Here is a 25075-nt window from a genome sequence, read left to right as displayed (position 1 = left end):
TACGAATCCTCAAACATTATCACGGGAAACATGGAAAAACAATATTATTATATTGAAGGGTTCTACCCTTGCAACCACTAGACACAAGAAACACCCAATTAGAAAAGCAACAAATTGGACTGACTCGCATGTATAAAAGGTGACCAAGTGCACATCAAAGTGGTATCACTACTTCTCGAATTTAAGCAATTTTACTTATAGCTTCAACCGACATTTTACTTAAGCATCAGAGAGCAATACTTAGGTCCATCCCTCAATATAGCTTTCTAACCTAGTATTTCCCCCTTTTTGGAGCGTGTATTCCCTAGTGCTCGTTAGAAGAGGTTATTAACAACCAGCTAACACATATTAGAAAAACCATATAGCAACATGTATAACATCCTCCATACACACATGCAACCCCTCCATAACAATAATAAACAAATAAGGTGAGTCATAACTCTTTTTAAAGTCAACATTGAAAAGCATCATCTTTTTGTTTTCAAACTCTTCCATCTAACCATCAAAGCACCATCCAAAATTTACCTTTCTATGATAAAAGTCAACTGCACTCGATGCACAATCATAACTATATAGTGAATGAAGAAGAAAATCATTGGAAGTTATATAAAAAAATGTGGGAACAATGCCAAAATGGAGGAATAAAAAAGAAATTTGAAATTGAATTGTCACTATGACCCTATAGAAGCAATTGATGGTGGAATGATGTCTAATACTAGGTTCCAACAAAGTAAAAAAAATGATAAACCGCACCATCTAAGTGGTCTACATCAACCTGCTCCAAGGACAATATTGGAGGTACATCGTGGAACGCTAGTAATGTTTGGGGTGTATCAAGATTTGAACCCTAAAAATCGTATGTGGGATCCGACTCATCAACCATTAGATTTTCATTGTGTGGGTCACAAGTATACATCAATAGTTGTTCTTAACAATTGGTCTCAAAATTCTATTATGTTTTTTATTTTTGCTTTTTCTATATCACCATTTAGAAGTACTAGATTATCAATGGTTCAATTTTTGGATAAGGTTTAATCATTTATAGATTGCACAATATTTATGGACATCTTATTTTATTTCTTATATCTTATAGTTTATGAATGGTTTATGCTCAAGAATAATACATATAACACACTCACGATATGTATTCTTTATATTTCTATCTTTTATGAGCTCCAAATTTATCCAATAAGAATGCATTTTTTTATTTCAACATGCGTATGTCATGATGCAAAACAAATAACCCCATGTTTACCAAACTATTCTATAAACCGGTTTATCAAATTAGAAGATTATAAATGTGTGGGAAGCATGCAATTTTTAAGTGACTTGATGTTATTTTAAAATCATAAATTTTGTTTAAAGTTAGCAAGTCCATGAATTGAAAAGGATAAACATCTGTGTATTAAGATTCATCTTTTAGTGTATGATAGTTATATGGTTAGTATCTTCATAAAATTGATGGGAAAAGGGTGGACAAAGGTCGATACGAAGCATGTTAATATGAATTTTAATATCAATCAATAAAATATGATAAAAATAAATAAATAAAGTGTACACTACAAGTAAAAGATGCATTAACATAAGAAATTTATAGCTCTATGGTACAATCAAGAGATGAGCAGATTTATACGAGAGAAGAAACAAATATATTAACACATGCAGGGAGGAAGGGCATCATAGTTTGCAGTTTCAAAGTTATATTGTACAAGTCAAAAAATGAATAAGTACATACGACTACAGTAAATTATTGAAAAATCATGGGGATTGAAGCCATGAAAAAAATAGATTTTGACAATAATAAAATAAAGCACCAAGTCCTTTGGGCATGAGACATAAAATACAAATATCAAGACCATAAACACACGTGCATGAGAGCCCACAGTCACGTGCGCCCTTGAGATATGTACATCCCAAATCTGGATCACATCTTTTCCCTTTTTGTGTTTCCCCTTCACATTGTTTCCAACAACTTTTGTTTATAAAAAAAACAAAAACTAGAAAACAAAAACAAGAAAACAAGAAAACAAAAACATGAGTTGTAGAGCAAACTTAAACATATTTGCATAGCGATGTTTAATTTTGGACATACCAAAACATCTTTGTCTCCTGGACTAAATCAATGGGGAAGAGAGGTTTACTTTCACACTTTGATGCACATACTTTAGTTTCGTTTCTTGAGTTTAGTTCATGAAAGTATTAAAATATGTTTTCTTGTAGCCATAAAATTACAATTGAATATGTTTTTTTTAGTTGTCATACTTGTACTTATGTTCCAAAGTATTGTTAAACCAAGCCATCAACAAAATAAACCTAAGAATTGCTAAAAATAGTTCATTTTGACATATCATTAGATTAAATCCGTGTCTTAAACTGGTAATTAAATGCATACGAAAGCCAATTTAATTGGTAAAACCCTATTCATGTATTATGTATATGATGCATTTCATTCAAGTTTGAAGCAGTGTCCGATCATCCATGCACCTCTTCGCTTTTAAACCCGAATTAGGTGTCGCATTTAATAGGAAACAGATAAATTTAGGTACGTTAACTAATAGTATTAAAAAAACGGATACACCTAACTACAATCAAATATGTAACTTATGGAACAGTCAACAGGGCTGGTGATTGGCTTCTAAGTTCTAACCATACTAGATTGGAACCGAATAATACGAAATAACGAAACCGAAAAGTGGACCGATCAAAATTGCTTTAATAGCTATCTGACCTTGGTTTAGAACTGGTATTACTCTAACCTGACCCTCAAAAACCAATCACGTCGTTTCAACTTCAAAAGATATTAACAAGAAAACCAGTTTCGCAACCAGGTTAAACCAAAAAACAGAAAATCATTTTTTTATAACCAAGATCAAAACTGTGTAGAGCGGATTTTAGTTTTTCGGTGTTCTCGGAAAAAACGATTCTTTTCCCCACGAAGTTAGGGGTGTCGTGTTCGGGCCGGTGGGTCGTAAAAGCACAACCCGGATACGACCCATATAAATATTCGTGTCGTCTTGCTGAAACTTACCCAGATTAGTCATAAACAGGTCAACCCACGTAACTTGTTTAATTATACGGCTTCGTGGGTTTGTGAGTTATATTATTTTGATTCATGGGTCAAATTCAAGTTCGTAGATCACAAGAAAAGAAATCTAAATATCACATGTTTACTTATAACACTACAAGGAACGAGGTCTATACCGATGACTTTTTCAACACCTATGCCGACGACATGTCGTCGGTAAAACCTATACCGACGACTTGTCGACCATACAAAGTCATCGGTATAGCTCCGTCGGTAAAAGTCAAAAATATCGTCGATATAGATGTCGTCAGTACAAATGCACCTATGCAACGAATTGTCGTCTATATAGGATCGTCGGGAAGATTTTTGAGGTAAAAATAAAAAGTTTTATTATAAATCTATACCGACGAAATGTCGTAGGGAAAAGTTTCCAACAGTTTTTACAGATAAACTTATACCGACGACATGTCGTCGGTATAAGATTGCTTTTTTATATAAATATTTTTCACAGATTTTTTATTTTCTTCATGTGATGGCCGGATTTTGGTGGTTGGATTTAATGGTGGTCCTCCGGTGGTGGCTGGTGGGCACCAAAAAAGCACAAAATAAGAAAACAAAAGAAAAAACCCCCAAAATCAAAAAAACTTCATCCTTACCTGCTGTAGCGAAGAAGATAAGCTGGAAGGAGCGGGGTGGTCGACGATGGTGGTGAAGGAAAGACGGTGGTGAACATGTGAAGGGTGGAGGGTGGTTCACGGCTGGCAAGAAATAAAAACCCCAAATTTGGAGTTAAAAACTTTAGCAATCATAATCAAGAAAACAAGGACCAAATATGTATCTATATCTCGTTGCCCATGAAGATTGTGCAAAATCATCGGTCATTCCGAGAGAGAAAGAGTGTATCGTTCGCTGCAACTAAACGATGAACGATGACTGATACCTTCTTCTGTAAGGGTAAAATGTTATGCCAACGACATGTCGTCGGTATAGGGTTCAAATAACGACGTCGTTTCTATCTTCTGTCTTATTAAAAGAAATTAAAATTTTCATACGGATCGTCATGTTGGATTCTTACCATATACCGATGACTTCTTGTCGGCATAGAATTTCAGAAAACTATGCCGTTTCGGTTTTCTACAAAATCGAATAAAAATAAATAAAAATTTAATTTGTTGTAGCCTATACCGACGACTTGTCATCGGCATAGAGTTTCAGATGACCGCGAAATTTTTTGTCTTTCCCGCCCATGTTGTCCCGACGACTTGTCGTCTGGATACCTTTTAAGGTCAAACAGATATGGTCAAAGTAGTAAATCGTTTTGGTGACACCTTGTCGTCGGCAGAGCCCACCTTTAGCGACGACTTTTCTTGTCGGGATACGTGTCGTCGCGATAGCCTGTTATTCTTGTAGTGTAATCCTTATTATCTCCTTTATTTAATATATATATATATATATATATATATATATATATATATATATATTTGTTTATTTATTTATTTATTTATTTATTTTTTTTAATCTAATACAATAAATGGGTCCATAGGCTAACCCACAAATTATTTGCAAACTCAAACATGACCCATATAATAAACAGGTTCAACAGGTCAAAAAAAACTTACCCAAACCTATTTATCTTGGTGCCTGGTTAGTGTCTTGTCACGGGCTGTGTTGAGAATTACCACCAATTAAAGGAGTTTACTATAGGAGTTTACTGGTCGATATCTGAAATTTCATGCATGAGGTTTATGGTTCAAACCCTAGCACGTCTAACATTTTATTAGTGTTTCGCGATTAACATTCCATATGAGCCCTGGGATGGGTTGACATAGATCACTCAGATAGAGCAGTTTATCATTTGTATTTTTTCCAATATCGATCAGAATATAGGAAGTTTCATTTATATATGTCTTTTATTCCATAAACTGTATTTGATTTTCATATTTAAATATGTAACATAAATTGTGTAGGTTTATCTCTTTCAATTTGGGCAAGTACTTTGGTTAAAATCAAGGTCGTAAACGTCGCTAGGGTACCTAGTTGGTCGATTATCGACTAGGGATTAGTTGGCCTAGTTGGGGATTAGTCGAGGACTAATCGAAGACCCTAAATTGTAAATTCGTTAAATTTTAAAACAATAAATATAATTAATATCATACCAAATTTTATAAGTATCACTAATATTATTACAAAATATGTTAATACAATTAGTACAGCAGTTATCATTCATCAAATAGTTTCTATTGAGATATTAATTCATTAAAATATTGAAAAGTAACCGTCTTCAACAACTTCACTCATTGTCTAGGCAAGGCTTGGTAGCTAGACACATTTTAGTCGGCCGAGTAGCACATAAAGACTAATCATAAATTAATCGATGTCTAATCGGAATTTTTAAAAACACTGATTAAAAAAATGAAATCTATAAGAATAAGATATACTATAAATTGTATAGGTGGAGCTCAGCCCAAGAAACACTGTTAACTCTTAATACCTTATTAGTTATTAATACAAGATCGGCCCAATATTGATTAATAGTAATCCATTTTTATTTTTTATATTGAACAGTTTAACTTTATTAAAACTTATTTAGCGAAAAAACAATTGCAACACATTACAATGGCCAAAATAAGATTCTACATCCAACTAACCCAATTAACCGATTTTGTTTCAAAGTTTTATTGAATGAATAATCTGTTTTTACTGAGTTTGTATATAAAAAAAAAAATTAAGTAGATAAGGCGACTGGAAGTCGTATGTTTGCAACATAATAGGAATTTTATATCTTTTTGCGTGTTTTAACCAAACGGTATCAAGTATAGTTGAATTGATGTTTTACGGCTGAAGTTTGAGAATTTAAGGGGTTGTTTGTTTTTTGTGTGAAGATCTGCCCAACCACTTTTGTCTGCGACACGTAGATATATGTCCTCGCAGATTGTTTGTTTTTTGGAAGTGCGCAGATCAGAAAACGTCTGCGCGAGGTCTTCCTAGCGCAGACATGGGCCACTGTCTTCAAAGGTCTTCAGACCTCATTTTAACCTAAACCAAAAAAAAAAAACATGGGCCACCGTGCAGTTTTTTTTTTCTTTTTTTTTTTTAAAAAATGTATTTTTAATGTTTATTATATGAAATTAAGTTTAAAAAATCAAATTATTTTAACATCCCGTAGACGTTAAAAATAAACAGTCTTCTTATTGCAGACTGCAGACATTTGGTTCACCTCTTCTGCCGCAGAGGCTTGCAGATGTGGTTCGCAGACTGCAGACATTTTGACTTCAAAAAAACAAACAACACCTAAGTCTCACTAGAGACAAATATTTTGAAAACCATAGTTGAATTGATGTTTTACGGTTGAAGTTTGAGAATTTAAGTCTCACACACAAATATTTTGAAAACCATGACATCACAAGAAATCCAAAATTATATATATATATATATATATATATATATATATATATATATATATATATATATATATATATATATATATATATAGGGTTAGGTTATTTTGTTTTTACTAACTATTATGTGCCAGAATGCACAGATCTGAACCATCGGATGGAATATAATCAAATGTCATGATTTGAGGGTCTATGGTAGTAGAATAGGATAGCATGTACCATATAATCACACAAATTTCAGCATAAGGGCATTTTAGTCAATTAACCTATATTAAAAAAGGAAATTTTTGGATTTTTAGGGATGATTAATTCCTTTATTTTTTAAAAATCTGAATATTTTAAATTAATTCAAATTTAAAAATCCGATTTTATTCTGTCAGAATGATAGAATGTCAACTATAAACTAGTAAATGTATTTTTCGATTTTATTTTGTCAGAATGGCAGAATGCCAAACATAAACTAGTAAATACATTCTGAAAGAATACACAAAATCGATTCTTGAACTAATAATATATCAAAAAATTACATTGTATGATTGTGATTCATTGAATAATAACAAAACATTCTGAAAGAATAACAAGTATAATTCTTAAAAAATAACAACATTCTTAAAAAATGAGTGTGATCATTCTTTAATTCATTCTTCAACCCTTTCCCATCAGGTCTTTAAGCCATTCTTGAAGCCATTTCTACCAGAAATTCATTGCCAAGTAATTTGTAGTGATACACTTGTAAAACCTGCACATTAAACATACAAATAATTAACTATAATTCTATCAGAATACAACAAATAATATTCTTACAAAATAAACTATTCTGCAAGAATATTCTTTAAGAATTTGTATTATCAAGAATATACCCAACAAACAAAATAAGGAACTAGCATCAACCTATTCTGACAGAATAAGGAACTAACATTCTTCGGGTTCCCTGTGTTTCTTCTCGATATGCTCAATGTATTTAACTGCAAATTCTGACAGAATAAGGAACTAGCATCAACCTATTGTTATGAAAATGGCATCCAACCCAATCTAAATTGATTTATATAGTTCTGAAAAGAATAAGGAACAAATTGAAGTAAAAACATTAAATATTTTTAACTATTTTTTCATTGAGGCATTTTATCGAACACATAGAGGCCATGACAGAATGTTGTTTCAAGAAATTACCTGTGATCAGATTAAGCATATCATGCAGGCTAGCACCAAGTTCCTTTGGCATGGCTTCTAATAAGGGTATCAATAGACGAAACTGTGACCTATTGAAACATGTAGCTGCAAAGGAGACAGACACTGTTAACCGCATATGTTAATGGAGGAAAAAAGAAAATTTTGATCAGTTGAAACACACACACACACACACACACCTGAGTTGGCCAAAACTAAGAGAATATCAACTATGCATTTTATCAAACACGTGGTGTGCTTCTTCAGTTTCTTCAAAAAAAATAGTGATAGTCTTACCAATTCAGTTTCTTGAATTCAAGAAACAACCCCAAACAACCATGAGTTATATCCCATCCATTATCATAAATTTTTTCAGGAAAACCCAAACATCCAAATTTACATGAATTCAAATCAAAATAAGATGAAAAAGAAGATCACATGTTGGCCATGGATGCAACACCACCACCTATTTTCCGAACAATCTATCCTCCAACCTTTCTTTTCCTTCCGTTGATCCTTGCTGCCAAATCGTTCCCACCTGATTTGATTGAAACGATTCATCAAAAATGGAAGCTAGCAAGTAAAGATTGTGGAGGGGGAGGAGCTATTTCGATTGGAGAAAGGATGCTAAGAGGAACACAAGCCCTAGGTTGAAACAGGTTGGTCGTTCGATGCAGACGATCGTCGTTGGAGGAGGCGTATGTGATATGTTGTATAAGGTTATTAGGTCAAATATATTTACTTTATTTCCATAATAGTAGGATTTCAATTAAATGATTTCCTTAATTAAAAGTACAAAAGGTTCAAAATACCCTTTATTGATTTATTTAATTATTTATTATTTCTTGAATTCTCATTAGTGCATTTAGGCACACAATATTTGTTGAAAACATTTGAACCTAACTTTATATATATATATATATATATATATATATATATATATATATATATATATATATATATATAGAGAGAGAGAGAGAGAGAGAGAGAGAGAGAGATAGATAGAGAGTGAGTGAGTGGGTGAGTGAGTGAAAGGAATTATTATTTGAGAACTCAATTTTCGGAAAACCCGAGAACCAAATAAGAGTCGTTAGATCAAAATAATAAAATACTAGGATGTTTTGTGACACTTTTGTAAATACTAAGGAAAAGAAAAAAAAAGACACGGGGGCATTATAATTAAATGAATCAGATTGAATCACGTCAGCCCCCACCCATCTATGTCTGCATCTCTTTTTCCTCCTTTCATCCCACCCGCGACGGGTCGTATCGCCTCCAAAAACCTCGATCTCATCTCAGGTTCCTGCCAACGCCAGCGAGGCTCTGATCCTTCTGACGAACGATCTCTCGGATGTTAGGTTAATTGTTTATTTATTGGGTCACAGGTAAGGGTCAACGGATCACAGTTCAATAGTTTTGTTTACGGGTCGTCATGATCCTGTAACTTACGGTATGGGCAACTGATGGAGCATATTCATAAATAATAAACATGGAAAATAATAATAATAAAAAAAGTTTACTTGTTTAAAAGCAAGACCGATTCATGAGGGGTTTTTATCCTATATCTAGCTTTAATTTAGGAGTAAGTTTTTGAAACGTGATTATGATTTATTAATTGGATAGATAGCATAGCTAGAGTAGTATATATAGTAGTAGCTTTCCTTACATTAGTTGTAACTTTGTTTATTGAATATAATAAGAAGCTTCTTCATATTCTTTTGCAAGTTTACGTTCACATACATACGTGAGTAATTTGTGTTGTGTGTGTTTTTTTCTAGGACATGTGCAAACACCAGATGATTTCGATTGGAGAGACCATGGTGCAGTCACTGATGTGAAGAGTCGGGTGCTCCGATTTAAACAACCAGTCCCAATTTGCATCTCCACCTTATTTCGGACGATTGATTCGCATCCAGATTGATCTACAGATCTCTCGATCTCAATCTCTTTATCTCTCGATCTCGATCCCATAATTTTCCCTAATCCATCGCTCACACAATCGATCATGTTGATGATCAACCACAATCACTGTCTATTTCAACAACAATCACTAAAAATGTTAACTTCATTCACTGACACTGCATCTACAAACAAAAACAATTATATCGTTAAATCTATTTACATGCTTCAATGGTCATTCAAATGTGAAGGCACACAGTTTTTGAGATCGTCTGGATTCTACTCTAGCATCTGATAATGAAATCCTAATAGCTACAATTTTGATATGTTTTTATCTTACTTGTAGTTACATGCCTATCTCTAGATTTGGTGGGGCTCTTTCAGGTCTCTTAGTTGGCGTCAAACAGATAGTTCCTGCTCAATAATTCTCTCCATTGAGAATTAAAGCAAAGGTATGAAACATATGAAAGTAATCATTTTATACCAAATAAATTTATTTCCATATTTGATTTTATACCTCCCGTGAATGTGCCTTCTTGATTTTTATATGATTTTATTGATGTCATGAACACAGAGTATGTTCTGATGCTCAGGAGCATAAAGAATTGATTGTAGTGTTATATAAAGGTCGAAAAATGTATAATCTTCCCAAGATCACTCAGGTTTATTCATGTTCTTAACTTGTACATATTCATTCTGTTTATTGGACAAAAACAAACAAGTTTTGAGCTATTTTTATGGTTAAGTAACAAGGGAATATATGTCTTTTTGTGTTAGAAAGTAAGCAAATCAATCTTGTTAAAGATTATTTTTCCTCAAATTTTATACTTAGGAATTCATTACATTACTTTTGGTTCCTTTATTGTAGGTTTATTTGGAATCTTATGTAATGTATAACTACATGTTAAGAGAAATCAATGCCAACTTTGGCTATAATTATATACTTCCCACCTAGGTGTCAAGAACTTGATTCAATAGCATGAAGAGAAGCTCATGAATCTAAAAAACAATTGTGAACGAAGAAGTTGGACAGATTTAAAGTGTGAATCTGATGCAAATATTCTCCTCGGGACAGGTAATTGTAGAAAATCATGTTAGACATTGTCAAATACAGAAAATAGCTACATACTTTTATTTACTTGCTTTACAATGTACGGGAAAGATATAACTCACCCTTTAGGCCTTTACTACTTTTATCATTTCAGAATATAATACCTTAAAATGAAAAATAATTGTGGTACTTTAGTTGTGTTTTGCTAATGGTTGTCAAGAACTCTTTTGTTTACTATACTTTCCAGATTTGGTCATTGGTATATTGATTATCAATTTGTGTTTCTGCGCAGGATGGATGAAAAGAGATATTACATCCCCTAAATCTATGTATACCATGTTGTATTAGGTGTCTAAGCCCATAACTATAATTGGTATAAACTTGAATTGATAGTAGCTCAGTCCTTTTGGGTTGCCTTAAAACTTGGCAATTGAATATGATAACTTTTAGAGGGAGAAGAATGATTTATTAATTTATTACTTGGTTAATAAATTAATTAAATGATTTATTAATGTATTATGGAAATAATATATTAACTAGAAATCATATTGTTTAATTAATATTTAATTTGGAATTAATTTTGGGTTTAAAGGAATTAATTAAAAGTACAGGGACTAAATGTGACAATGTTTAATAGTTGAGTATTGGGCAATTCTAGAACCTCCCTAAAGAGATGGGGGGGGGGGGGGGGGGGGGGGAACAAAATCTAGAGTGTCCTTGGGTTTTTTGGGCTCTAAGGGTGCCTTGGGTGCCTTAGGGAGGAAGTTAAGGGATTGCAAAGGGTTTCTTAACCCTTTCCTTTGGCCTCCAAAATTTCGAGATCTAGTGCGACAACCCAAAAAAATTTATCCGGTAAAGCCAATCAATCCAACCAAAAGTCATACTTAATTCCATTACTTTCTAGCCTTTTTAAGGGTCATTCTAATGAGTTCTAAGCCTAGTACACTGTTGGATTGGATGTCGAGAAGTGTTAGCTTATGATTAGAGGAATGAAATTAATCCGGAAAACCCATCAAAAGGTGTTCATGGCCGTGAACCCAAGGGTGGCCGTGAACCCCTCCTATATATATATATATATATATATATATATATATATATATATATATATATATATATATATATATATATATATATATACACTTTTCTTTTATTTATTCATCACTTTCTTTCTCTTGGCTGCAAACAACCCCTTTCTCTCTCAAGTATCATAAATTCAAGAACACCATTTCCACTCTTTTCACCCTTTTTCCTTCGTATCTCCTTATAATACAACTTAGGATCTTCAAACACTAGCCAAAACACAAAGATCTTCAAGTTTTCTTCAAGTTTGGGTTGTGAACCACTCAAGTGGACCGTGAATCACTCAAGTAGGCCGTGAACCACTCATCAAGTTGGGTCGTGGACCATTCATCCATTTGGACTGTGAACTCCATTGGGCCATGAACTATCCTTCATTTGGGTCGTGAACACTCCTTCGACCTCATATCTTGTTTTCAACACTTCTTTGGTGAGTTATCCTTGCATCCTAGGTTGTTTCCCAATCACCTTTGTAGTTAGATTTGCTAATTTCATGCATATATGTATCAATATATGTCATTAGGACTCGTTTGTGTCTCGGGACTTCACTCGTGGAACTTCTCATCCTTACGTGAATCTTCAATTGAATCACCCACATAAGGTGAGTTCATACCCCTATAATCAATCTTTTAAATGTTTTAAATGCTTTTAGGGGGGGACACAAGTTGAACACAATAATTGTGTAAATGTTATTTGTGATAACTGATAACCATTTTGTGATAACTGATAACCATCACAGTAAAGGATTTCTTATGCTTTTATAAGTGATCAAACCATTTCAAAAACTCTTTTTAAGTTATGTTACTTTATTGTTTATAAACACCGTTTTAAAAGTACGAGCATAACTCAGTAGATAATCGAGTATTTTCTACAAATCAGAGACAGTTCAAAACAAACATACTAGTAAGTATAATAGGTATAGTTTAGGGGTTCAAAACATACTATAACAAGAACAGAAAGGAACATACTATAACGAGAAATAGAAAGAACATACTATAAAGAGAAACAGGGAGGAACATACAATAACAAAGAACAGAAGGAACATACAATAACAAGAACAAGATAACATTAATGTGAGTCTACTTCACGGCTTAGCAATATACTTGTTAGGTCGCGTTTTGTAACCAGAGTCTCTTGGAGGGAGAACAGACATTGTGTGTATAGATCTATATGGGACTGACAAGCCTACATCCCGACTATTCGCTATAGTTTAGCCGGAAGGCCAAGGGGTGACAAATGTCACATCAGTTTTGACGCCAACAGGTCGTCATGTTGAACCCTTGTCGACCAGTGTGGTTATAACCACATCACATATTAACCTTAATTAACAAACTGGTTTTAAGGTAGTTAGTGATTCAGTAATTACTTATACAATATTACTGAATACTTTCATTTTCCCATTACATTCATATAGTGATCTTCTCACATAAAAAGGTAATGCAAACTATTTTCTAGTAAAGATAGTCTTAAACTTGGGAAAACTTACAAAAGACAAACAGTATAGTCAAGTCTTAGTACATTCATTTAGAAAGGGGCCTATAATGCTAACTTTATGATTCCTTAGTGCCTACATCAGGGATATATATTAATCAGGTCCGGTAGACAGTAGAGTGTGTGCTTTTCGCTTCATTTCATGTTCCTTGTTTGGTTGTGGGCTTAGAGCAGATGCACCCACTCCACTATCTATCCGGTCTTTGTTATATATATATATATATATATATATATATATATATATATATATATATATATATATACCGTATACACCAAGTAATCATAAGGAGTACCAGGTATGGGTCAGGTCATAGCATACAAAATCAGTATACCATTTTCTAGTACAAAAACATACTTTTCAGATAGAACAGTTAGTAGGCTAAACTAGAAACTTATCAATAAAAGGGTTTAATCCATTTTATTAAACCAATATAACTTAAAGAACCTTTAGTGGTTAATTCTATAATACATTAGTTTATACATCAGTGTTATATGTAATTAATATTCGATAGGCAGTTGGACATGTGCTTTCTGCCTTACTTCTTGTTCCTTGTTTGGTTTTGGGCTTAGGACATATTCACCCATTTAACTGTTCGCTCGATATTAGATTATATATAGCTTGTATAAACTAAGTGATTATAGAAGGAACTATTTTGGTTACCATTTTTACTAAAGGAAATATATGATTTTCTTAAAGAATGTTTTCATCAAATATAAAGAACTATTACAGTTAACTCCGTAAGTACCAAATGAATACGCCAGGGTTATATACAGTGAAGATCTAACAAACAATGGGATGTGTGACTTCCGCCTCATTCCATGTTCCTTGTTTGGTTGTGGGCTTAGGGCAGATTCACACAATCGATTGTCTGTTTACTCTAAATTGTATATAACTTGTATCCATTTAGTACTCATAGAAGGAATTGTAGAGTCATTTTCACTTTCATTCATCTTATCAGAAAATATAGGATTTTTTGGAGGAACAAGCGAACTTTTCTGAAAGAACTTACAACATACTATACATCACTTAAATACTTATGAACTCACCAGCTTAAATTCTGATCTACTCTTTCAAAATAACTTGTATTCTCAGGAAACTAGTAGACAGGTACGCGCGTTGGGATTCAGAAGATGAAGTGTAGTAGCTTCATGTCTTGTTTTGTTATTTACTTTTGGAGTTTAACTTTTGTGAATCACATACTTTGTAAACACTTTCATATTAATGAAATGGTTGTTTGTTACTTTGATAATTACTATGATGCATGTGTTGTGATACTAAACATGACGTCCTCCGCCCCCGAACGTTTCCGCCGTTTCGGTTTGGGGGTATGACATCTAGGGTTTCCTAACCCTCGGGTTTTAGAAATTAAGGCAACGATTGAAAGCCTTGCCTTCCATTCCAAGTCCAAGTTTCGAATATCTAGGGGTTGATAGGGTTGTTATATTTGGTAATTATCTTCCTTGTTGTTTGACTATATATCACACCCCCAAACTAGACGGCGGAAACGTCTGATGGCTCACGTGACTTAAATTGAATATCATCACAATGAATATACATGAATCATAACATAAACATCACCATGCATCAATATTTTACAACTGACATTGTTCACATCAAGTACATTGTTTTAACATTACAAATCCATAACATAAAGAGTTTGATAGTTGTCAAAAGCACAACACCCTAACACACTTGGTACTACTCCTCAACTTACCTGTTACCTGAGAATACAAGTTATTTTGAAAACGGTCAACATATGGAATGTTGGTGAGTTCATAAGCAGGTTTGATATGAAAAATGTTTTGTGTAGTTTGAAAGAAAACAACCCAGAAAATGCGATATTTTCTGAAAAGACCATTGTTTATATAAAAGTGTGAAGATCCGTAAATATATGCATGATGATTTCCAGACGTATATAGTTGAAAAGCTTCGTATTAAAAGTACCAGTGAAAATGTTGAACTTCCCCGGAAAACCCGATGTTTTCCGACCATAAAAAAATATCATATAACTGTACGAATTGTTATTCCATCACTTAAATGATTTTTGATTTGCCTTGATTACTTGATTATTATTGGGTTTATTTATGTGAGTTGTTATAACCATGCATGATAATGACTAATTCGTCTGTCTTGGCACTCTGGTGAACGCCAGAATTGATATTAAGATTTTGTCACCCCAGACTGGCCGAGTCTAACTGTAGCGAACAGCTGAGGTGTGGGGGAGTCACACCCGTATAGATCTATACACAGACTCTCGCTCTCCCTCCAGGAGACTTTGATTATAACTACAGTCTACGACCGACACACGTTGGTGCCACCCGTTATTACTCACTAAATCCCAATTGAATTTGATTACTTTTGATTATCGACCCGTATTTTTTTTTTTGGAAAGGGAACTTCCTTAACGAGGGTTTCCAGGCCAGCTTTCGCGCACCGACTAATCCCCCGCTGCAAACATGAGGCTTTGCCTCATGCCCTGGAGTCACTGCAGGCGAACCTCCATGGCCACAAGGGCTTAGTAGTGCCAGGATTTGAACATGGGTCAATAGGTTATCCACCATATCTTCCATAGGTTACAAAATCCTACTAATCCTACGTATTATTTATGGCTATTGGATATGCTAATGGGCCACTAAGGCCCAATAGCACTTAAAAGCCATTGAGGGTCCCTTAAATATGAAATTGGGTCATAGAAGGCCCAATAACACTTACTATTATCCCTTGGGCCCAAAAATCATGTTAATGGGTCACAAAGGCCCAACAAGCATGATTGGAACTTTCAAGCCCAAAGAATTGAATGTTTACTTGTTTTAGGTATAGTATAATTGTTGGAAAGTTTGATTGGGTGATCGTTAATTTCGCACCCGAACAAGGTTGTTCGGTTATTTTTAACGATGTTGGAGTTATAAGTATTTTCATTTTTTTCCATTTTCATGAATTGTAGTTTGGTATTTTTATTTTAACTCAAATAAAGTAATTGAATCAAAAATCTTGGTTTGAACCCCTTTCAACCCTTCTTTGGTAAAATTGACAACTTTAGTCCTTTTATATATAAAAAGACATTTTAAGCCCTTAAACCATTTTCTTGACACATTTGACCCCAAGACTTTTTCAAGTGATATTTTTAGCTCAAAACTTATTCATTGTCATTTTCAGCCCTTCCAGAAAAGTAATTTTTGGTTAAAGCTCAAACTTTTTGCAACTTTTACAATTTTGACCCAAAATCCAAAAAGTTTACAAGTTTGATCCTTGTTTGGAAAATACATCATTTTAACCCCTAAATTAGTTTTATTCATCCTTTTACCCCCTAATTTGAGAAGTTAATCATTTCAACCCCTTGAAAGTTGTAATTTTTGCAAGTTTTGGCTCATTGGCCCGAAAAGCCCAAAATTTGGCCCATTAAGCCATAATTTCATTTCTAACCTTTAAAAGAGTATGATATTCATAAAAACAATTATTTTTACTGTTTTGACTCTTTTAATCCTTGAGAAAACCGTGAATAGCAATTTTTCAACCCAACTTTCGTTTGTTTGACAATTTTAGCCCAAAAGTGAGTTTTATGTTGCAATATGTATATTTTAATCTTAGAGGGTAATTTTCTTAACTTATTTAGTGTAAGATGTTCTAGATCATGTTTATCTTCCTCTTAGATCCATAGATCTCGAGATTTCCATTCTTTTTGTTACATATTTATCACATAAACAAATGAAATCACACATAACATACACATACACGTAGATCTACACATTTTACTTGTATTCTCCCCCATAAAACATATGAAAACCGAAAATAGAGGGATATGAACTCACCTTTGATTGTTGATTTCGATTTGAAGAAGAAAGGGAAGAAGTTTGATGCTATTTTCGGCCCTAGCAAGCTCTCTTGGGTGGATCTCGAACTTAGAGGTTTCTAAGATGATGATCATGAGGTTATATGAGTTAAGAAGAGATTTTTGATAGAACAAAGAGTCTAGATTATGGATCCAAGCATCAACTTACCTAAGATGATGATTTTTGTGGAAAAACCTCATTGAAAAGCCCTAGATCTCGAAAACTTTGATGGAGGAATAAGAGTGTTCTTGAGAGTGTTTGGGAAGAGAGTTTGAAGATATGTATGTGTGTTTGGTGACCCTCGGCTGTGAGTAGAAGAAGGAGAAGAGAGAGAGGGTGAGGTGACCATTATAGGTGCATGTTGGTCCATGCATGGGTACATGGTGTGCAATAAAGAGGTGGCACCTCCTAAAGTCAACCCTCCCCATTTTGCATCTTTCTCTTTTTTTTAACTTGGGCCGAGAGAGGGTGAAGAAAGAATAGAATTTTGGGCCTTTGGTGCTTAATTCCATATCATGGGCCCATTTTGATGATTTTTGGCCCATTGGGCTCCTATGATGATTTACGGCCCAATTTGTCAAGAATAATGGGTTTCATAGCCCATTAAAGCTAATTAGATTAGTTATGGCCCAATAAGGTCCATTAGGGTATTTTATTTCATTCTAGGCCCATTATGGCCCAAAATGTTAAAATAAATGAAGTGTGTCTAATTAGAGCCCATTTAAAAGTTCTAAGCCCAAAATAGTCAAATTGGAAGCATATTGGCCCATTAGGCCCAATAAGGAAATCCTAGCCCATAATGGACTTAAACCGGGATTTCTAGGGTTTCAAATTTTGTTAACTATTTGAAGTGCTTGTATAGAGTGTTTGATGGGGATTTTGTTATTGAATAAGCATCATATATGCTATCACATTTTTTTGTTCACAAATGCTATCATTATTGTTGTTACATGGTATAGAATTCCTAGTTGTGACACTATATAATTATGGAATCATATAAATCCCTTCCTATTTTTGAAAATTAATGGACAAGGGATTAGGTTAAACTAATTTGTTTAATTTAATGGATCATCCATAATTGATTTAATAAATTAATTAAAGATTTAATTAATAATTATTAAATCAAAGTTTTTAAATTCTAAAATTTAAATTAAAATTGTTTTTAATTTTTTGAAATTTTAAATAAGATTTAAAAACCCTAGTATTTTAAAAGGTTTAAAGTACATCCTTATAGATGTTATTAATAACTTAATTAAGTGATTAATTAAAAGATAATTAATAAATCCATAAAATGTTTATATTAAATTAAATTAAAAGTTTAATTTATTAAAAGATTAAACCCTTGATATTTTAAAAATGTTTAAAAATACACCCTTATCTTATATGTAGCATTAAAGGTGTAATATTACAATATACATAAGACAAGTCAGTCAAACCGCTAGTACGCCTCATTCACGAAGCCATACTATAAGGAGAGTTTAAGGAAGCGGCCTATAAAATGAGCGCCATTAGGTATCCATTCTTACCCACCGTTTTCTTGTATGGTGGAGGGTCGTTAGCTGAATAGTTTCGATAGGACAATTAATCCTCATTAAAAGTATAATGATAAAGTAACTAAACCATTTTTTAAAATCTCATTCTTAGTTATTTTAGGAAAAATATGAATTTGATGCTAACCCATGAAATTATACATTGCACCTTATTGGTCGTTAGTGGAGTGTGTGTGGTTAACCTGACACACTAATATGGGACTAATATTGTTGGCAATGGGAGTCTCGTAAATTATTATTGAGCTAATGGAGCGCGTGTGGTTAACCGACACATTAATTTCAGATGATAAATGACATCGAGAGTACCAAGCTAATTTGCATGGTTATTCACATCTCGTTTGTGATCCTCGGCATCCCAGTCACAAAGTGAGAGCATAATAGAGATTAAACATGTCATTGAATAGTTCAATGAATCTCCAAATATCTAGGAGTTTCATAAGAATGAAATTGGTAAATGCTTTACCTACCTAAACTAGATTTGAATTTGATTACGACGTCCATCTTCAGAATTCAAATCGAATATATGGATCATAGCCTTAATTTAAATTTTTGGGTTAATAATTAAGGATTAAAATCAACTAACTTGAATTCTCGGCTCTCCTATTATAGATGTCAAGTTCAGACAACAATGGTCTTCCTCGTCCTTCTGGAAATGTTTTTCCTTCTGAAGATGGTCTTCCACATGTTGATCAAGGTGAAAGAATGTTTCATTCTTCAAGCAATGATGGAACTAGAAATCATGCTTCTCCAATTCTTCCTCCACCTCCTCCAGTGACTCTCCCTAAGTCATGTCTTCTTCAATTTGAAAAGTAAGAAACTACTCAAGCCCTATTGGCATGAAAAGTCTGTGTGTGTGCATGTTCTGAAAATGAAATCGCACATTGACAGATTGGGGATGTTGGGTGTCGTTTTCCCAAAGGAGCAGACTATTGACTTGGTTCTAGTTTCGCTTCTTGAATCATATAGTTAATTCATTAAAGACTACTATATGAGGGACCACGACGTGAACCTAATTGATCTAACATATATGTTGATTGTTGCTTAAGAGCACAAGTCAAGCAAATATGTTTGAAGCATGTCTCCCAAATTTCCATGGACATTGACAATTGAAATATTGGTAGTCCATAAAAGGTTTCTCTTCCCAATAGAAAGGGATTGGCCAAGGTCAAACTATTTGACCATATGGTAAAGAGAAAGGCTAATTCTCGGATAGTTCCATGTGCTAATCCCAAAAGGTGCATGTGTTTCTATTGCCAATTGAAGGGGCATTGGAAAATTTTGTGGAAAATATTGAAGATGTGAAAAGTGATAAATTGAAGAAAGTATGGAAATCTTGACACGAAGACATGAAAACGCTTTGAAATTGTATAGTATTTATTGTTTTTTATATTTTATTTTGTATCGAATAAAATACTTGTACTATTATGTTTATAGATTAGTAAATAAAAATGAGTTTTTTTGTGATTTACTTACGAATATTATAGTGTAAGAAATATACATATATGCATTTGAAAAAATATGCATATATGCACCTAAAACGTTGATTTTTTTGGTTAAAAAAATTATAAAATTTTTTCAAATGTTCCGTTTTTTTTTTTAATTTATTGATTTTAAAATGTTTATTGTTTTTAAATAAAATACATTTTTTTTTAAAAAAAATGTCGTATTTTTTCAATTGTTTTTAAAAAATTTATGTTTTCTAAAAAAAATTAAAAAATCCGTATATTTTAAAAAATCAAAATATATTATTTTTATATAAAAAATCCAAAATTTTGATTTATAATGTTAATTTTTAGACCCTTTTATTAATATTTCCAATAAAACAAAAAATTAAACATTAAATAATATTGATAAGATGACGATCATGTCCTTAATGAGTTAATTTTGATCTAACGCTCCATCTTTAATTTCTCGAGAAACTATGAATTGAATTCTTAATATATATATATATATATATATATATATATATATATATATATATATATATATATATATATGAAAAACCCAAAACTTTGAGTACATGCTAAAAACATAAAAATCAACATCGGAAATTTCCTTTGGAAATCCGTCGCTAAAGCCTATACAGACCAATGATGGCATCAATGAAGGCCTTAGCGACCTATTAGCTTGTCGAAAAACGGATTGAAATCAGGAAGCTTATGTCGCTAATTATTTGATAATGATCAGTTTTTCTACTTTTGTAACCCTTCTAACTAATATAATTACTATGTTCTATTAGTTGTCAAATCTTATAGTAGTATTGATAAATTTTGTTTATGTATAAAAAATAATATTATGGTCCACTTTTATCCTTACACGTCTTTAAAATCATTTTTTTACAGATTAAAAATCAATGATCATTGAACATATGCCAAACAATAATGAGTAAAACATAGAATTCAAGGTTTTATGTAATAGTTTTTTTTAGAGAATTGTAACAAACTCTCCTAATGGGTAAAACAGGAGGGAAAAAGAAAAAAACTTTCGACAGTTAATCCTACGAAAAAATACAAACCTACAGGTAGGAGTTGGAGATTGTTCATATTTTCATCTAAACAATGGCGAGTTTGTGTATTTGTACCAATTACGTCCGTTTCAATTTACCACGCATGTTCATATATTTCACACATATTTATGGGTTTTATGTCGTTGTAGGGATTTTAAAAGAGAATATGGTACAATTTAACTTATTATTGACGTAATTACACATTTAACTAGATTACGTTTTGATATGACATATTCCATTGGAAGTTGTTTTACTGGCATCCTACAGTCACATTGGATTAATCATGCTTTTACTCATAATTGTTTAAAATACTCAAATCCCATATTCAATTAAATCTTTTTGACATGGAACAATTTTATATTCCATGGAGAAAGATACATCAAAATCAGAATGAAAACTGATGCAACTGTTATACCATTTAAGCTTATTAAAGAGGATTGGTACACAAATAATTGCATTTGAGCATGCAACTTTGATACCATTTATGGTGGTCCATGAACAAGCACAATCCTGATTCATCTACTGTTTTCAAGGCAATAAAAGTGGTCCCCAAGAACAATAACCTTTTTTCCAAATTCTCTCAAGTACCTAATAAATCATTGCATACTCATTTTTTAAAAGTCAAAGATATTCCAACAGAACAGTAACGCAAAAGTCAACAACCAATGTAATATGTCCTGCCTTTCACTTATAGATAACTAATGGCAAAACCATATTAGAATCTAATTAACACAACAAAACAAAAACAAAAAAAAATGAAGGAAAATGACACACATACCCTTTCAATTTCTGGATTTCTTCCTGGAGGACTTTGAAGAAGGCTTGGGTTGAGCTGCATTGCTTGAAGATCCTTTTGCATTTGATGGTTGACTTGACTTTGTGTTTCCAGCATTCACAGCTTCTTTAGCCACTGCACCCTGAGAGCCTCTAATTTGAGCAGCTCTTTTATCTTTCCTCTTTGGTCTGTAGCTAGATCTTTCCCTTTTAGGCAACCATCTTTCTGGATCAGGTGGTGGGCCCGGGTTAGCAGGGTCAAACCCTTTCGGGTACCTCGGCTTTCTCTTCCTTTTTCTCTTCACTTTTTCCTTACTTTTACTTTCATGAACTTCAACATTATTATTCCCCAAGTGGGGCCCGTTTTCAACATACTTAGCACCAGAAGTTTTCTCCAATGCATTCACATCCACAGATGTCAAACCAGGAAGTGGTTTCAGTTTCTTCTCATAAGTTTCTGCCTTTTCAACATCTGTATAAGCAGCAGTTTCTATCAAACCTACTAACGCCTCAATACTGTTATGACTTTTCACAAGCTTCTCAAACAGTTTCAAAGCTTCCTCTTTTTTCCCATGTTTGACCTTAAAAGCTGCTGCCTCTTGCATGATAACACTCAGTTGACTCTCTTCAGTCATTGCGTTTGACCAATATGTAATAGCAGAATCAAGAACAGCACTAGCACCTTCAATGTCTCCTGAACGTTCTTTTAGGGATACAAGAGTTGCAACAGTGGCTGGCATGTGTTGAATATCAGGGATCTTTAGTAAAGATTCTGATGCAATTTGAGGATGCCCTGCAGCTGCTGCAATCTGTGCCCTAGCCAGTAGAACGATCTTTGATTTGTCTGGAAACTTCTCTGCGTACTTCCATAACAATTCTTCAGCTTTTCCAGCCTTGTTTTCTTTCACAAAGACAGAAGCTTGAAGCAGTACAGGTGTCACACTGGTGGGAAACATTTGTGGTAAGGCATCCGCAAGCTCATGGGCCTGTAAAGTTTCATCAGAAAGATGAAGACTTTTGAAAAAAGAAAAAAATTTGATGGAGAAAGAATAAATAAAGTGAATTATGTAATCATAACCTGGTCAATCTTGTTAGAATGAAGAAGCAAAAGCATTCGATTAATGTAGATGGCTTCCTTCTGTTTAGGTGAGAGCTTTAATTCTAGTCCAGGGACAAGGTGGAAGCTTTGATCTCCACTGTTTTTTTGTATTAAACGATCAAGCTTCTTTAATCCATCAGATACATCTTTAGAACCCTTTAATGCTATTAGATTGTTAATTGCTACTGCATTTGATGGTTCGTCTGGAAGATTCCGTTTGATAAGGTCTGTGTAAGATGCAATGGCTTCTTGTTTGTTTCCCAAAAGCTGCTGTACATAGGCCAACTGTACAGCTATGGGTGCTAACTCGATCTCAATCTCATCATCGGGTAAATTTTCATCCATCAATGTCTCCTGACCAATTCTGTTAATGAATGTATCTAAATCCTGTTAGTTTATCATGCAAATGTGTGCACATTATAATACAAAGTAATGAAGGCCAATTACAAATTTAGAATCACCTTCGAGAGGAAAGTAGGAGTTGTTCAGCATCTGAGTATTTGTTTTTCTCAATCAATGCACATGCAGTATTGTATGCCAACTCAAAGCTGCTGGTTGCTTTAACTCGCATGGAATCCATGATTCCTTGAACTTCACTTGCCCTACCAGCTGAAACTAAACCAGCAACAAGATTTATCTCCAGAGACTCTATCTTTGATTTCTGGAGCTTTTGATACACATCCACAGAAGCATCCATGTTTCCTTGCCGGAATAGAATCTGTGATTCTAACAACATTGTTGCAGAGTCTTTTTCTAGGCTCTTCAAGGCTTCCAAAGCATCATCTAACTTATTTTGTCTGTATAGACAGTATGCCTGCTTATACATCACCATGAGGGAAAAGAAGATGCATCAATAGAGGCGAAATTTGAAGCATGGATGTTTCAGTTAAAGGTTGTATTGACTCAAAATAGCATCAATGCACATTGCACATGCGCAGCAGCTGTTCATTATGCATCTAATAACAGAAACTGCATCATGCCGAATCACATTGCTATTAAGTATTAACCACTCGGAAGTGAACAATTAACACCAGTGATTGGCCAAATCGGATACAAACACACAAATCTATAACGCCAATAGATGTCGATAGTTTACCTTGAAGAAACCGAAATTAAAAGGGAACTTCTTCGACAAGGCGACAATAGTAGAAAGAGCATCATCGATGTTATCAGCCTTAATCAAAGACACAATCTTACACTGAATTGCATCTTCGTCATCAGGAGCAACAGATAAAACTGCAAAAAAACAATATTAACTTAATCGATGCACCAATTCAACAAATACCCAAGTTAGAAAGGGTGTTTACCTTGATCTGCAACCTTGACAGCCTGCTCGTACTCTGACCTTTGTATATGTCGATTAAGAGTTGTGAAAAGATCTTCAATGGAGACCGCCGGCGCGGCCGTCGGTTTGGGCTTCGCCTTCGGAGCCATTGATGGTAGACTAGAATGACTCTGAAATGCGTTTGCGTCCGGAGACAAGCCAGAGAAATCAGGGGATTGGGGAAATTTGGGCTACATCTGCATAACTGAATGAATCGGTCCATTATGCCCTAAATGTTGGGCCTATGGCTTATAGGCTAGGCTATGGCCATGGATTTACTGAATAATCATGATACAAGTGCATTTTAATTTGTAGAAAGATGTAGATAGCAATATTTTTATGTTTTTCAATTATATTAACTTTGTACTGGTGCAACTGAAATGTAGAATTTTAAAATAAAAATCAAATAATGAAAAATTAATATAATTCCTCCTTAATGCAACCCAAGACTTTAATAAGTTTGTGGATTGATACGGTAGTTGAAATTATGTAAAATAACATAAAATGAGATATAGAAGATCGATTTGTATGTAATTAATATATATATATATATATATATATATATATATATATATATATATATATATATATATATTTGATAAAATTTTAGAAAATTTCAATAAACTAGTTGAAATCGCAAGTTTGCATATTTAAAAAAAAAACAAAAGACTAAGTTATACACTACAATTTTGGTTCGCAAATAAGTCAATCTAAAAAAACTTGAAAAATAAACTAGTCTATAAGATAGATATAACTAGTAGTAATTGTATAAATGGTTAATATCATAGAAACTCTTATATTTTGGATATTTTTCGGATTAAACCTCAACTTTATTTTTTCCTAAAAATAACTATTATTTTTTTTATTTGACATTTTTAACAAG

The 25075-nt window shown here is 33.3% G+C and overlaps 1 protein-coding gene and 1 long non-coding RNA gene across 2 annotated transcripts; both read right to left on the bottom strand.

The window, feature by feature from the left end:
- Window positions 1-7060: 7060 nt before the first annotated feature.
- Window positions 7061-7636, bottom strand: LOC145090685 (uncharacterized). Its single transcript, XR_013701712.1, has 3 exons — window positions 7594-7636; window positions 7315-7397; window positions 7061-7162 (listed from the first exon to the last, which is right to left on the bottom strand). It is a non-coding gene; the product is annotated as an uncharacterized LOC145090685 (long non-coding RNA).
- Window positions 7637-21580: 13944 nt separating this feature from the next.
- On the bottom strand, window positions 21581-24361 carry LOC145087971 (SRP72 RNA-binding domain-containing protein). The gene is made up of 5 exons (XM_079026137.1): window positions 24176-24361; window positions 23965-24104; window positions 23330-23682; window positions 22848-23232; window positions 21581-22755 (listed from the first exon to the last, which is right to left on the bottom strand). The coding sequence occupies exons 1-5, from the start codon at window positions 24300-24302 to the stop codon at window positions 21778-21780; spliced, it is 1983 nt and encodes a 660-aa protein (XP_078882263.1). The 5' UTR covers window positions 24303-24361; the 3' UTR covers window positions 21581-21777.
- Between the last annotated feature and the right edge of the window lie 714 nt (window positions 24362-25075).

This window comes from Lactuca serriola, chromosome 2 (assembly GCF_051521515.1).
Source record: "Lactuca serriola cultivar US96UC23 chromosome 2, Lser_US96UC23_V15, whole genome shotgun sequence".
NCBI lineage: Eukaryota > Viridiplantae > Streptophyta > Magnoliopsida > Asterales > Asteraceae > Lactuca > Lactuca serriola.
The sequence above is the reverse complement of the archived record's forward strand: the minus strand, read 5'-3'. Positions and strand labels throughout refer to the sequence as shown.